Source organism: Ranitomeya variabilis, chromosome 6 (genome assembly GCF_051348905.1).
Source record: "Ranitomeya variabilis isolate aRanVar5 chromosome 6, aRanVar5.hap1, whole genome shotgun sequence".
In the NCBI taxonomy this organism is placed as follows: domain Eukaryota; kingdom Metazoa; phylum Chordata; class Amphibia; order Anura; family Dendrobatidae; genus Ranitomeya; species Ranitomeya variabilis.
Window position 1 is genome coordinate 536571976 of NC_135237.1, and position 15436 is coordinate 536587411.

Sequence of the window (15436 nt, forward strand, 5' to 3'; positions counted from 1 at the left end):
CATTAGAATTGGCCCATCTTATAGATGATCCTTTTATGGGGTGGCTGCGGGTTGCTATTTTTAGGCATGAGAGGGCCAATATCCATGGTCTCTTCCCAGTCTGAGAATATCATCCCCCAGCTGTCTGTATGAGCAGCTATCAAAAATGGTGGGGGGACCCCTCTATTTTTTGATAACCAGCCAAGATAAAGCTCACAGCTGGGGGATACAGCCCGCATTTGTAGGTTTAGCCTGCGCTGGTTATCAAAAATAGACGAGACCTCACCTCTTTTTTTGTGATTGAGCTAGAAGTGCCCACACAGTAAAGCTTGTTGATTGACTGCACTGCAGCCTTTCAACAAGCTTACTACGCTTTCGAACCCGAATAGTAACAAGGACTTCCTGGAGAAGTCCGTGTTTGGGGTCCATGCACGTACAGTAGGTGTTTGGTATGTGCCCCGATCTTTAACGTTTGGCTTGGTCCATCCCTATATACCACAACAGATCAGAGATGGGAGTAAATGACATTGACTGGTCATGAAAATAAGAACACATGCATGTAGAAACGCTTGGAATGGCGCGAGCGACAGTGGCGTGAGATACAATATTAGTACAATATTACAAATGGCAAATAACCTCCATCAAACTTCAACTGTGAAATAGAATTTTAATGCATTTCATGGTCTATTTATCAAGCGCACCCTGCTGAGAAAAAGAGTATTATTAGAAAACGGCGCTGAGAACCATAAAACATGACTTTAGCACAGATGAAGTATTGCAATGCCGGCGCTTGTTGTCTGGAATCCAGTAGACGAGGCAACGACACAGTTCGCAATGAGAGATGGTGGCAAGGCAGAGTATTTAGCACTTCAAAGAGCCATATTGCATGGAGTAATACTGCAGTCATACCTGGGTTGGCGCTAGTGATGAGCAAATCTGATGAAATTCAAATTGTATGGGTAGTTTGGAAATAGTGAATGACTCCAATCAAGGAGTCAAAATCACGCGAGTGTAGAATCAGTGTGGTTTATCCTCTACATGTTTTGAAGTATTCCAGCTTCTTCAGAAGAACCAAAGAGATCAAAGAAAAATTCAAATCCTGCAGTTTGCTCGAATTTGGCCAGGAAAATTTGATTCTCAACGCAAATAGAATGTTATGTTATACTTGAAAGTCTCTCCAGGCCCCAGAATATAATCAACATATGTATATAAAATGCTAAAAAATTATACCCATTCAGCCATCACCTGTTCCACCACACAACCTCGCTCCAATGGGGCATCTCTGGAGCCTTCAACGCCCAACATCTTGGTGTCTACTGTTTTGTCTAGTTAGCAATGTCCCCACCCCCTTCCCTATTGAATCGAGCAAAATAATATCCAATCTCAACCATTTTGCTGGATTTAGGTGTTCAAAAGATTCTGGGTCTGGTGAACCCAATTTATTTTGGGAATTTGATTTGCCTTAACCCCTTACCGACATATGATGTACTGGTATGTCATATTTCGGCACCCTGACTTTGATGTGAGCTCATATGCTGAGCCCACATTGTTCCTGGCACATGATCGCTGATTTATCTAGCCATCATGTGCCTCCAACAGCTGTGGATGGAGCGGAGCTCTACCTTCGGCTGTTAACCTGTAAAATTCCACTGTCAATCTCTGACGCGCCTTGTGGAGGGTCATTCCACGCTCTCATTGACGCTTCCGTGACATGATCATGGGGCGTCGATGGTTAGTCATAACAACTACGGGTCTGCTGAAGACCCGTATGCCTGTCATTACAATATTCATGTGAAAGCCAGCATTTAGCTGGCGTTCATAGGAGATCATGATTTTCTCTATACACAGCAGTACTCATGCACTGCTATGTAACACGCAAGTGATCAGACAACACAGCTTTAAGTCCCCTAAGGGGACTAACAAATACAGTAAAAATGTTTTTAAAAATATGACAAAAAAAAAATTAAAAAAAAAAGTTTGACAAAAAAATGCAAATGTTACGGGTCTTGGAAAATTGAGACAAGTGGATTTTTTTTTTTACAGATTTTCGAACCTTTTTTCACCACTTAAATGAAAAAAAACTATACATGTTGTGTATCTGCTCACTCGTACTGACCTGCAGAATCATATTGCCAGGTCAGCTTTACGATATAGTGAACATGGTAAATGAAAAAAAAAAAAAAAAACTATTAGTGGAATTAAACTTTTTTTGCAATTTCAACCCATTTGGAATTTTTTTCCAGTTTTCCGGTGCATCACATGACAAAATGAATGGTGTCTTTCAAAAGTACAACTGCTCCCGCAAAAAAAAACAAGTCCTCATACGGTGGCTACTTTGAAGAACCTAGAATATAAGACATATTTTCAGTTCTTTCACACTTTTTTGTTAAGTATATAATTCCGCATGTGTTAATTCATAGTTTTGATGCCTTCAGTGTGAATGTACAATTTTCGTAGTCATGAAAATACAGAAAAATCTTTAAATGAGAAGGTGTGTCCAAACTTTTTGTCTGTACTGTATATTCAGATTTCTTATCTCATACCAGACCCTCAAATTAATTTCAGACCCTATAAATATACTTTGACCCCCTATACAAGTTTCAGACCAAGCCCCTTTATTATGACATTCCCCTCCATGAAAGTTCCTGGTGCATTATTACTGTAACTCACATATTTCCATATTTCCATAAGTAGATTACACCGTGTGGATTAATATTTGACTTGTACCAACATGAGCAACCTCTGATGAACAGATGGAAGCCTTCAATCTCCGGTCTTTGAAGCCTTATGGGTTTCATAACATAAGAATGTCGGCTTACGACAGAGGAAACAATGCTGATTAACGAAGGTTTAACGCTCTACTAGTGTAGTATCTAGACGTAAAGTCAAGTAGGCTCGTAGACGTTCTCATACGAAATCTCAAACACGATCTCAAGTACAATGCATGGCTCGGATCTCCTGCAGAAGGTCCATGTTGTATATACCAGCGGTATACGGTAAGAAGGGGTCTCACACATCATCGCACCTCATTGTTCTTTGAAGGCCTCAATCAACAGTTTTCTCGAGATCCCACATACCGATGTTCTACTTTTCAATACCTTACAAATAAAGAATTCCCAGTAGGATGCATGGCTGATTATACCACCGAGTCTTGACAGACCAGTTTGGGTTCATGCTTATCTGTCATGGTCATATTGGGAGCAGAGAGACGAGAAGACCAAGGCAGATCGGGACAGAGGCCAGGATAGGTAAGCTGTCTACACGTAGCTAGAAAAGGTTTCCCAGGGCGTCCAAAGATCAGTATTGTCTCTACCAAAATGTAAAAATAATCCTTAAAGAGTAACCGTCATTATATTTTACTTTATAAATCAATAGTACATGTGAAAATAAGAAACTTTGTAACATATCTTAAAAGAGAGATATTCTCGCTTTCCCTCCTGGACTGATCGAAGTTAACAGCTGCTGCTCATAATAGTCTATGGAGGGGAGAGGAGGAGCTAGGCAAACACAGACATTCTGCTGCAAGTTCTCCTGAAGAGTCATCCATAGAATTTTATGAGCAGCAACTCTCATCTTCTATCGCAGTAATGGTAAAGTCTGTATTCACTGACGACAGCTTCTGCCTGTTATTTATAATCTATATATATAATTGAGAATATTGAGAATGAAAGGTCAGTCCGGAAGGAGAAAGAAGCAGATTTGTCTCATAAAATATATTACCAAATTGCTTATTTTCATGTATACTATTGATTTCTGAAAGAAAAATGAAAACTTTTGGTTAGTGTACCCTCCATATGATTTGTACCTATTAGTGGTGCAAATTGTATGCATCGAGGGACACTTCTGAAGGGTTAAATGCGCCTATTCTGGCATTAAGAAAATTGCATATTTTTATGGAGACCGCGCTTGAATTTGTGCCTCTTTTCCAGAGCCTCTCACCTAGCCAAATCAGTTCTCCTGCTTCGCACTGACGAGGGTCAACAGCCCGAAACACCGTGTCTGCGAATTGAGATACTGATTTGGCTTTTATCCTAAGTCACATTGCACGACTCGTTAAATGGTTGATTGTGACTTGTAGGATCGCTACTTCCAATAGGTGGCGCTGTAGAGTTTAAGTCCTCTTTTTCTCAGAAGAGGCAATTTGCATATTATGCCTCTTTTCTATCGCCCTCACCACTTTTTTAAAGGGAATCTGTCAGCTGTCTTTTGTTATTTTAACTGAGAGGAGTATAATGTAGGGCAAGTGAGCCTGATTCCAGTAATGTGTCACTTACTAGACTGTGTGTTGTGGTTTCCATGCTATCAGTGTTTTATCAGCAGGAGATTATCGCTGCAGGACTAAAGGTACCTTCACACTAAGCGACGCTGCAGCGATATCGACAACGATGCTGATCGCTGCAGCGTCGCTATGTGGTCGCTGGAGAGCTGTCACACAGACAGCTCTCCAGCGACCAACGATGCCGAAGTCCCCGGGTAACCAGGGTAAACATCGGGTTACTAAGCGCAGGGCCGCGCTTAGTAACCCGATGTTTACCCTGGTTACCAGTGTAAATGTAAAAAAACAAACACTACATACTTACATTCGCATCCCCCGGCGTCCGCTTCCCTGCACTGTGTAATCGCCGGCCCTAACAGCAGAGCGGTGACGTCACCGCTGTGCTCTGCTTTCCGGCCGGTACTGACACATTCAGTGCAGGAAGCTCTGAGCAGCAGCGCGGACGCCGGGGGACGTGACAGACATCAGAGGGTGAGTATGTAGTGTTTTTTTTTTTTTTACTTTTACGATGGTAACCAGGGTAAACATCGGGTTACTATTATTGTAAAACATCGCTGGCATTGTTGCTTTTGCTGTCAAACACGACGATACACGCCGATCTGACGACCAAATAAAGTTCTGAACTTTCAGCAACGACCAGCGATATCACAGCAGGATCCAGATCGCTGCTGCGTGTCAAACACAACGATATCGCTATCCAGGACGCTGCAACGTCACGGATCGCTGTCGTTATCGTTAGTGTGAAGGTACCTTTAGTCTCATGTGCAGGATAGTCAGGCTAATCTGTGTAACCCCGCCCCCACCACTGATTGGCAGCTAGCACAATGTACACAGAGTGGTGGGGGCGGGGTTATACACAGCTCAGCATTCTGACTACTGCTTCATCTACAGCAGAGGAGACAGGGATTCTATCAAAACTACAGCAAGCAGCTTAGTAAGTGAAACACCGCTGGAATCGGGGTCTCAGCCTAAATATTATGCTATTCTCTTATTACACACCAAAAACCTGCTGACAGATTCCCTTTAATAAGTAGCTGACGCTCAGCTTTGTGAATTTCTAAGTTCCTGGCTTCCTCGCTTCCTCTTGCATTCGGAGCATGGACGGACACAGTGCGCAGTGATTCGTACAGTGAGATAGAGTAGTCTACTTTGCTTAAAAATGCTGTAGACCGCAGCTAAGCTTCCCTAGCTGAGAGCGGTTAATAGTTTCCTGTGCAGATATTAGGGAAAACCCTTCACATTTATTATGAAAAGTCACAATTTCTTTTACATCATGTTGACAGCTGGATGATGTGAGTAACGTACCTGGGGAAGAGATGGCACTATGGAGAAAAAAAATGAGTGCGGTGGAGGCAGTGTGATGCTCAGGGTCAGTGTCGTAAGTAGAGTCTGATAGGTAGCAGTGCAAAATTTGGACCTGGACCCCCAATTGTATGTTAGACAAATGTATGGGCCCTTCTAGTGTTCTAGATCCTTTACAGACATACATGTCTGCCCCCCTGTAAGAATGTCCCCCATCCTGTAATAATGTCCCCCATCCTGAAATAATATCTCCCATCATGGGCCCCTTCATGTAATAATGTCAGCCATCATGGTGTAATGTCCTGCAATCTGGGCCCCTTATTGGTATTATGTCCCCCATACTGGCATAATGTCTACTATCCCAGGCCCCTTACTGGCATAATGTCCCCCATCCTGAGCCCCTTCCTTAAATAATGTCCCTATCCAGGACACCTTCTCGAATGCACATCCAGGTGAAATAGGCAGTGGCATTGGCAGGCCAACTCCCGCATGGGCACGGTTGCATTCATCGTTACACCCCTGCTCAGGACAACATTTGGTGGAAAACTTTGGATCCTGGCAGTCATGTGTATGTGATACGGACCACCCTTCCTGGCGGCATTATTTCCTAATGACTAACGCTCGGTAAGATAATACCTTTTGCCACATTGCAGATACTTTTCAGGAATCTTGTCAGTATTATGACAGAGATAAAGGTGACGACTTGTTGCCAAACTTTCTAGATCTCAATCCCATTGATCACCTGTGGGATTTGCAGGAAAATCAAGTCCAATCCATTGAGGCCGCACCAAGCAATTTACAGAACTTTAATGGGAACTTGTCTGCAGGTTTTTCTCCCCCTAACTAATGACATCTAAGCAAAGTCACAAAAAGAGATTACATTTATTATTTTGTTGCAGACAAACGATTTCCCATTTTTTAGAAATCCCTAGCACAATTTTTATGCTAATAAGCCACAAGTGCATTGAGGCTGGCACTGCATTTATAGCTCTCCTACCTCTTTTTTTTCTGCCTGTCACTGGCTTTTGGTCATTGACTGACAGGGTACGCTTGCCTCAAAGACCCGTCACCTCCATTCGAAATCTTGTGCAGGTGCCGAATGTGGAGTAAGGTCGGGATGATGTTGCAAGAGTCGGATTATAGATCTGCGCATGTGCCACCCCATGGCATGACGGGGTCTGTGCGACTTCTCGGGTGGCGGAGGCAGGTCTCTCAGGCAAGAGTGACCTGTCAAGCAATCACTGGGAGAGTGACCTGTCAAGCAATCACTGGGAGAGTGACCTGTCAAGCAATCACTGGGAGAGTGACCTGTCAAGCAATCACTGGGAGAGTGACCTGTTGTGAATTCTGCTCTTGGGCTCCCTCCGGTGGTTGTAAGTGGTAGCGCTGCTGTCTCTGAATCACAGCATTTATCAGGTGTTTTCACTTTTTGCAATTTGGACAGGGCTATTTAGTCTTGCTTCACCCTTTAGTCAGTGCCAGTTGTCAATTGTTCCTGGAGCCTGGTCTCTTCTGCTTTGCAGTTCTTTTCAACAAAGATAAGTTCTGGCCTTGATTTTGCTGTCCACATGCTGTGGTCTTATTGTTCAGTTATTTTCCATGTTTTTGTCTTGTCCAGCTTGGTCTGTATAAGGATTTGTTTAGCCAAGCTGGTATCTCTGGAGATGCAGATATACCCTCCATATCTTTAGTTAGCTGTGGAGATTTTGTATTTTCTGTGGTGGATATTTTCTAGTGTTTTTATACTGACCGCATAGTACTCTGTCCTATCCTTTCTATTTAGCTAGAAGTGGCCTCCTTTGCTAAATTCTCATTTCAGTCTGTGTATGTTTTTTCCCTCTCCTCTCACAGTCAATATTTGTGGGGGGCTGCCTGTTCTTTGTGGATTTTCTCTGAGGCAAGATAGTTTTCCCTTTTCTATCTCTAGGGGTAATTAGTCCTCCGGCTGTGTCGAGATGTCTAGGGAGCGCTAGGTACATTCCACGACTACTTCTAGTTGCGGTGTTAGGTTCAGGGTCTGTGGTCAGTACAGGTACCACCTTCTCCAGAGTATGTCCCATGCTGCTCTTAGGCCACCAGATCATAATAGTGACCTGTCAAGCAATCACTTGGAGAATGACCTGTCAAGCAATCACTGGGAGAGTGACCTGTCAAGAAATCACTGGGAGAGTGACCTGTCAAGCAATCACTGGGAGAGTGACCTGTCAAACAATCACTAGTAGAGTGACCTGTCAAGCAATCACTGGGAGAGTGACCTGTCAAACAATAACTGGGATATTGACCTGTCAAGCAATCACTGGGAGAGTGACCTGTCAAACAATCACTGGGAGAGTGACCTGTCAAGCAATCACTGGGAGAGTGACCTGTCAAACAATAACTGGGATATTGACCTGTCAAGCAATCACTGGGAGAGTGACCTGTCAAACAATCACTGGGAGAGTGACCTGTCAAACAATCTCTGGGATAGTGACCTGTCAAGCAATCACTGGGAGAGTGACCTGTCAAGCAATCACTGGGAGAGTGAGCTGTCAAGAAATCACTGGGACAGTGACCTGTCAAGAAATCACTGGAAGAGTGACCTCTCAAGAAATCACTGGGATAGTGACCTGTCAAGAAATCACTGGGAGAGTGACCTGTCAAGCAATCACTGGGATAGTGACCTGTCAAGCAATCACTGGGAGAGTGACCTGTCAAACAATCACTGGGATAGTGACCTGTCAAGCATTCACTGGGAGAGTGACCTGTCAAACAATCACTGGGACAGTGACCTGTCAAGAAATCACTGGAAGAGTGACCTCTCAAGAAATCACAGGGTGACCTGACAAGAAATCACTGGTAGAGTGACCTGTCAAGCAATCACTGGGATAGTGAGCTGTCAAGCAATCACTGGGAGAGTGACCTGTCAAGAAATCACTGGAAGGGTTACCTGTCAAGAAAACACTGGCAGAGTGACCTGTCAAGAAATCACTGGGAGAGTGATCTGTGAAACAATCACTGGGAGACTGATCTGTCAAGAAATCACTGGGGGAGTGACCTGTCAAGCAATCACTGGTGCCCAGGAACAGTGGGCTGAAAAAGAGGGGCGAGAATTAGGAGAACTGTAAAAAAATTGTGCAAAGGATTTAAAAGAAAAAAAATGGGAAATTAATTTTCTACAACAAAGGTATAAATCAATTCTCCTTTACAGCGAGTGTGCTCACATGACATAAGAATATACTAAAGATTAGAAAATGATGTGCCCTGGCGTCAGTTTATTCATTATCGGACCTCAGAATTCCTATATTTCCCACTTACAAAAACAATAAGATACAAAGTGGGAAATGAACTGAGGCCAACACTTCGGAGTGACGTCAGCTGGCTGGAATTTTACATGGTCTGTGCGGAGGTTATGTACAGTATGTATGGAGGGGAAGGGTAGCACTGACTTGTACGCTGTCATCACGGCACGGATAGAACAGGATTTGTTCCTATGTTACACATCTCGCAAGTGAAGCATATCCTGGCACAATCCAGCAGCCTCATCGAGAACTGATGATAAACAGATGACTGAACTGCGCACGTCTCTAGTGACCATTCACCGGCCAACTTATAGCTCAGCTTATTAGATGTAATGCTGTCATATGGTGACCATGTGAGGTGCATGCGCTCACTGCCTGTCATTGTCATCTTAAATAACAACAATAAATTTAAAAGGATTGAGATCTTTATTTATAATTTTTCCATACTAGACAGGCTGACAAAACATATCCACCGGCCTCCTCCTCGGCAACACCAGTATTGTCTGCGCCTGCTCAGGTCTTGGATGCTCAGGAAACTAGCACAGCGGACACTGAGAGGTGAGCTGTCAAACAGAAGATTATATTAATGTGGGGCATTATTCTTTAAAAACTAAAAAAAGGCGAAAAAACAACAAATAGAGATATTTTTAAAACAGATTTGAAAAGTATATTGTAAATCAACCAATCCCCAGTGCAAAACCTGCAACAGCGTCCCCCACCTACAGTGTACCATTTATAATACAGGTGTCTTCTTAAAAGGCACAAGAGCAACTGCCACCTTCAGACCCGTAATAGCTACTCTGCTACAGTAACAAGTAAGCATAACAAAAAGAGAAGATTGGATAAATTGACTCAGACCAGTTTTGAAAAGGAAGCTCCGCAGATTGCGCAGCCTTTTTCCGTTTTGTGCTAGGTTACTCCATTGCAGAGATATTCACATTTGTTCTTTTCAGAGTGTAGCATGTGAAATCTCTGCTTAAAGTGCAACTGTTCATTTCTTCAAAGTCTTCTCTGGGGGCATAAACTTTGACCCCTCCCTCCCAGATGCTGCCAATCGCAGCTCAGTAATGTCTTAGACTGCTAGATCAGCTGCTGAGTTGTGTTTGTTAAGAGTCTGGGTGGAAGAAGTGGAAGCGCACCACTCTGAAGAAATGAACAATCGAACTACAAGTAGAGATTCCACATACTGCGCTCCAGAACAAACAAATGTTAATATCTCTGCAACGGAGCGACGAAAAACAAAACGGAAAAGAGCGACAGAATCAGGGGAGCTCATGAATTTTTATAAGGTATTTAATTAAAAAAACAAAATTTAAACATGAAACAGGTCCTCCTTAAAACAGGACGTGCGTTGTAAACTATGTTGAAACAGCAAAAAATAAGATAATCTATGTGTGATCAAACATGATGAGATCACCTGCAGCCATACACAACGTATCTAGAATATCGACAGGTCTTCATACACCTTAGAGAAAAGTTGGCCAAACATGAGTTTTAACGCTTGATCCTTGTTTTTTCCAGGAGATAAGTCACTACTAGATTTATTTAGCAGCAAATTACTCCCTCTATCCACGTAAAATACATGCGTGCTCGGCCATGTCAAGTGTGCATGTGTATGGGGATGGGGAATCGGATCTCCAAAGTAGTACAAGCCCCTCTCTTGTGCCCTTCCTATATTTTAGGCAAGGCTTGGAAACCAACTGGTTTTGCTGGATAAGCATTCGAGGCCTTACTGCTTTTTGGCGGCGGGGCTTCCACCTCTGGGACGGCCACTCACACTAACACTAATGGCATTTCCACATCAGTTATAGATCTATCCATCCAGTAATTTCCATGACTTTTCCTTCTTGGTGTTGCATTTTAATTGACGTATATACAGTATGAAATTTACAGCTACATCTGTCTTAGAAGTTAAAAACCTTCTAAACTTTAGAAAAAAACTATATTGATTTTTTTATGTCTTTTTTTTTTTTACAGTTCTCACATCTGAAAATCACTCAGTCTGGAGAATATCAGCTTCATTTATAATTTTCTGTGCAGATTTAGATTAAGAGTCCGGTGCCAAGATCCTCCTATTCTTCCTCTGGCAACAGACGCATTTATCATAATAATTACATGTAAGTGCTGTTATGTTTCTCATTTTCAGCAAATTATCACAGTTTGTTGCTCGGGTTGGCAGCGGAACAATCTTCTGATTTGAATAAACTACTGATGACGATGAAATCATTCTGCGCCTTCCGTGTCCTTATCGAAAAGAGGTCACGCGTGGCCAAAAGAGAGGAGAAAGCCAGAGAGTCGGCCTTGTCTCGATATCTGTGGAGCATTGATGCGTGGGGGATCCGTGATGGGTGATGAATGGCATAGCGCGGAGCCCATCACCCATAGGACTCCACGGTAAACAATGGAAACGTGGCCGTATAAGTTTCATTACTGGATGCGGCGGTGTAGCACAGGACAGTCTGCTGCACCGCTCCATGCAGTATTTTGGGGTCCGTCAGGTGAATGGACGTCTATGGATGCATTTAGTGTACAGTATGTGCCGGGAGCGAGATCCTGTTTTCTAGACAGAGGTGGAAAATAATCCTGCAGAAATCTTCCTGTCAAGATGTCACTATTGTTTGTGGCAGCAAATCCATCAGGCCGGACACAAAACTGATTTATAGATTGTGCCCCGATCTCAGAAAATCCATTCATCAAATATCTATATCTGTCTCATGTTTCTATCTATCTATCTATCTATCTATTATCTATCTATCTATTATCTATCTTTTATCTATCTATCTTCTATCTATCTATCTATCTATCATCTATCTATCATCTATCTATTATCTATCTTATATCTATCTATCTATTATCTATCATCTATCTATTATCTATCATCTATCTATTATCTATTTATCTATCTATCTATTATCTATCATCTATCTATTATCTATCATCTATCTATTATCTATTTATCTATCTATCTATTATCTATCTATTGAGCTATCTATTATCTATCTATCAATCATCTATTATCTATCTATCTATCTATCTCTATTATTTATTATCTATCTATCTATCTATCTATCATCTATCTATCTATCATCTATCTATTATCTATCTAGTATCTATCTATCATCTATCTATTATCTATCTAGTATCTATCTATCTTCTATCTATCTATTATCTATCTATCTATATCTATCTATCATCTATGTAATATAATCTATTATATATCTATTATCTATCTATCTATCTATCTATCTATCTATCTATCTATCTATCTATCTATCATCTATTATAAGCTGTAGTCTCTACCTTCGTACTCAGCAGTCTGTACTTACAGTCAGTAGAAGTGATGGATATCTGCAGACATCACATTCTACATGGATGTACAGTATAGAAGCCGCATGATCAGTGCTAATGAAGGGAAACAATATGCAGAAATTGACACCTTTTCTCATTATTTCTGTGGCTTTCACCTTTGCAATTAATCTGACGCTTTACCCCAGAAGCAGCTGAGTGTGGATTTTACCCATCATGTGTGCAGATAGATCAGCGGGATCCGGGGTCACACACAGCATGGATTCTGTAACCACCTGACGGCTCTGACACATCACATGTGCAACATCAGAATATTGATCCCCTGAAGTGTTACAAGTTATTTCCACTGGAGATTTAATCATTTTAAATATTGGCTCAAACTCTGAGCGGACGGCTACACCCCTCCCCCAAAATATTCAAAATGAGCAATAGATTTTGGGGTACATAAATGGAGGCGTGATCATTACCGCAACATCCGGTCACGGGACGCTGAATGCCGAGTTATCGATTGCATTCATGCTCATTGAATGAAACATTTCAGTCTTCATTTATACTTCATTAATTGTTAGATTAATTAGACCCATCAATACCATGTGTTTTTAGATAAATTTTGAACAGTTCAATGGTGACATACCCATTATTGTCTTAGACCACCAGGGATGTTGCCTCTTACGATTTTCCATCACACAGTTAGGCTGGATTGAGGTTGGCAGCCATGCCCTCCCAATAACACCAGGGGTGCAGATTCTCGCCCCTTACTTCTCTATGTCACCTAACATTTCATAAATGAACCTTCTCTCTATTCCAGCTCTGCCACCAGGGATTCTGACTTTAAAGGGTTTTCTCAAGTTTGGAAGTAATTACCTTTCTCTTTATTAGGGGATAACTGGCCAATCACTGGAGATCCGACCGCTGGGACACCCACCGATCTCGAGAACCAGAATTCTGAAGATCTCCATGTGAATTTTAGAGAGGTTTGATCATGTGAACGGCCAGAGATAGCAGTTCCATACGAATGAATGGAGCAGCAGTGAGCAAGAGCGACCATTTGTCCATTCACTTGGGGTAATGGACATCCCTTTAAGGCTGTTGGAAGAGCCTTCCCTATAATCAGCCAAAAAAGAAGTCTAGCACTCAACTTCAGTAAACGTAAATGACGTTTTATTTTGTAGCACTCGAAACGTTTCAGTCCTAACATGGACTTTCATCAGTCACGTGCCAATGTGGGCCTGTGGGGCTAGGCAAAAAATAAGGAGATGGAGGCAATATGCCAAGATATAGCAGAGGAACCCTATACGGCACGAATAGGGAGAATGGTAACCGCTTAGTAGTGGTATTTAAGGTCATGGATGACAATATCACGGGTGGAATGTAGCACCTGTAGGCGGAGGTAGTGCCGATGAGAGGGAGAGGGGTGCTTCCTTCAGACGCGGATACCGCGTCTGAAGGAAGCACCCCTCTCCCTCTCATCGGCACTACCTCCGCCTACAGGTGCTACATTCCACCCGTGATATTGTCATCCATGACCTTAAATACCACTACTAAGCGGTTACCATTCTCCCTATTCGTGCCGTATAGGGTTCCTCTGCTATATCTTGGCATATTGCCTCCATCTCCTTATTTTTTGCCTAGCCCCACAGGCCCACATTGGCACGTGACTGATGAAAGTCCATGTTAGGACTGAAACGTTTCGAGTGCTACAAAATAAAACGTCATTTACGTTTACTGAAGTTGAGTGCTAGACTTCTTTTTTGGTTGATACTAACGGTTTGGGAACCTAGTCTATGCACCACAGTGTGACTGTGCACACGGTGTTTTCTGATACGTTGACTTCCCTATAATCAGCACCGCCACAAATAATGCTGGCATTTATTGCTCTACATCACTGGGTTAGGACAGATTAAGGTTGGTAGACGTGACCTCCCACAAATCCAGCCCTCTAACAGGATACATGCTGTACGTGGTGGCTCAGTGGCTAGCACTGTTGCTTTGCAGCGCTGGGGTCCTGGGTTCAAGGCCCACCAAGGACAACATCTGCAAGAAGTCTGTATGTTCTCCTTGTGTTTGCGTGGGTGTTCTCTGGTTTTCTTCCACCCTCAAAAGACATCCTGATAGGGAACCTAGATTGTGAGCCCCAATGGGGACAGTGATGATGATACATGTGAATATCATGGTGCTATATAAGTGAATAAAATAAATATTAACCCATTATTGCATTAGACTACCAGCGGTGCTGCCACTCACCTCTTAATTTTCTATATCTGTTAGCAGGTGGGCAGAATTAAGTTAATGCTCATATTAACTGTTTAATGCTCTAGACCACCAGGGATGCTAACATCACAAGGATAGGACGGATTAGGATTGATTTGGTAGATGTGACCTTCCTATAATATGGCCCTGCTATCAGGGATGCTGAGATTAAACCCGTATTGCCCTACACCACCAGGGATACTGATGTAGCGCCCCCACTGCCGCAGGGCCGAGGGGTACCCGGTACCGGGCCTCTGAGTCTCTGCTCTGGGGTTGTCACGGTGGCTAGACCCGGTCCGTGACCCTGCTGAGGGGCGCACAATGAATGATGGTGGTATGGTGCTGATGTTATGGTGCGGTGTAGTGCCGGTCGCGGTCAATAACGAGGACACCAGGTTGCAGTCTCTTTACCTCTTTACTGAAGGCTTCTGAGTCCTCAGTCCGGAATACGGTTAACCGGGCTGCGCAAGTCCGGCCGGTCCGATGGCACCTCCAGAGTTCCCTTTGCAGGTGGAAATCTGTGCCTACCTTCCTGCGCTTGTGTGTTGTGGTCCTCCCCTGCTGTGCTTACGGGATAGTCCCCACAACTGTTGTGTCTGTTTCTCGTGTTCCCTCACAACTCGATTCTGATGTTCTTCTTCTTCTACGTCCCCCTGATCTTACGGTTAGGACGCACCCGTATGACGGGGAGGCTCGGAGCTCTTCTGGGACTCTAGCGTCGCCCCACTCCTGTTGTTACCCCCCTTGTGTCTTCCTGGGTCAATTGTGTGAGACAGCCCGCCTATAGCTGACTGTCCTGCCGTAGGTTTGAAGTTTGGCCTGGAGCTCTATACTTCCTCGGCGTTCCGGCCACCGGTTATGCGCCTCAATAGGATGTTGCCTCGTCTTCCAGCACGACTCCTACTGGTATTCTCCTTGTCGCGTTGATCTCGTTTCTCACTCAGCACAATATACCTCGCTTCTTGTCCTTTCTGCATGTCGTGGTCTTGACCATAATGCACGTTGGGGTGACCTCGGTGGTCCTGGTGATGATCATGGGCTGACC

General features: G+C 43.3%; 1 protein-coding gene across 2 annotated transcripts in view; it reads right to left on the reverse strand.

Annotated features, from left to right (window-relative positions):
- Nucleotides 1-15436, reverse strand: part of SAMD12 (sterile alpha motif domain containing 12) — a 632284-nt gene that overhangs the window by 113588 nt on the left and 503260 nt on the right. The window contains exon 5 of one of the 2 annotated variants that reach the window (XM_077271132.1): nt 9314-9398. The exons of the other annotated variant lie outside the window; for it this stretch is intronic. Within the exon in view, the coding sequence (XP_077127247.1) occupies nt 9364-9398 (35 nt within the window). The 3' untranslated portion in view covers nt 9314-9363. Of the gene's footprint in view, nt 1-9313; nt 9399-15436 lie in introns of those variants that run through there. 2 annotated transcript variants of the gene reach the window in all.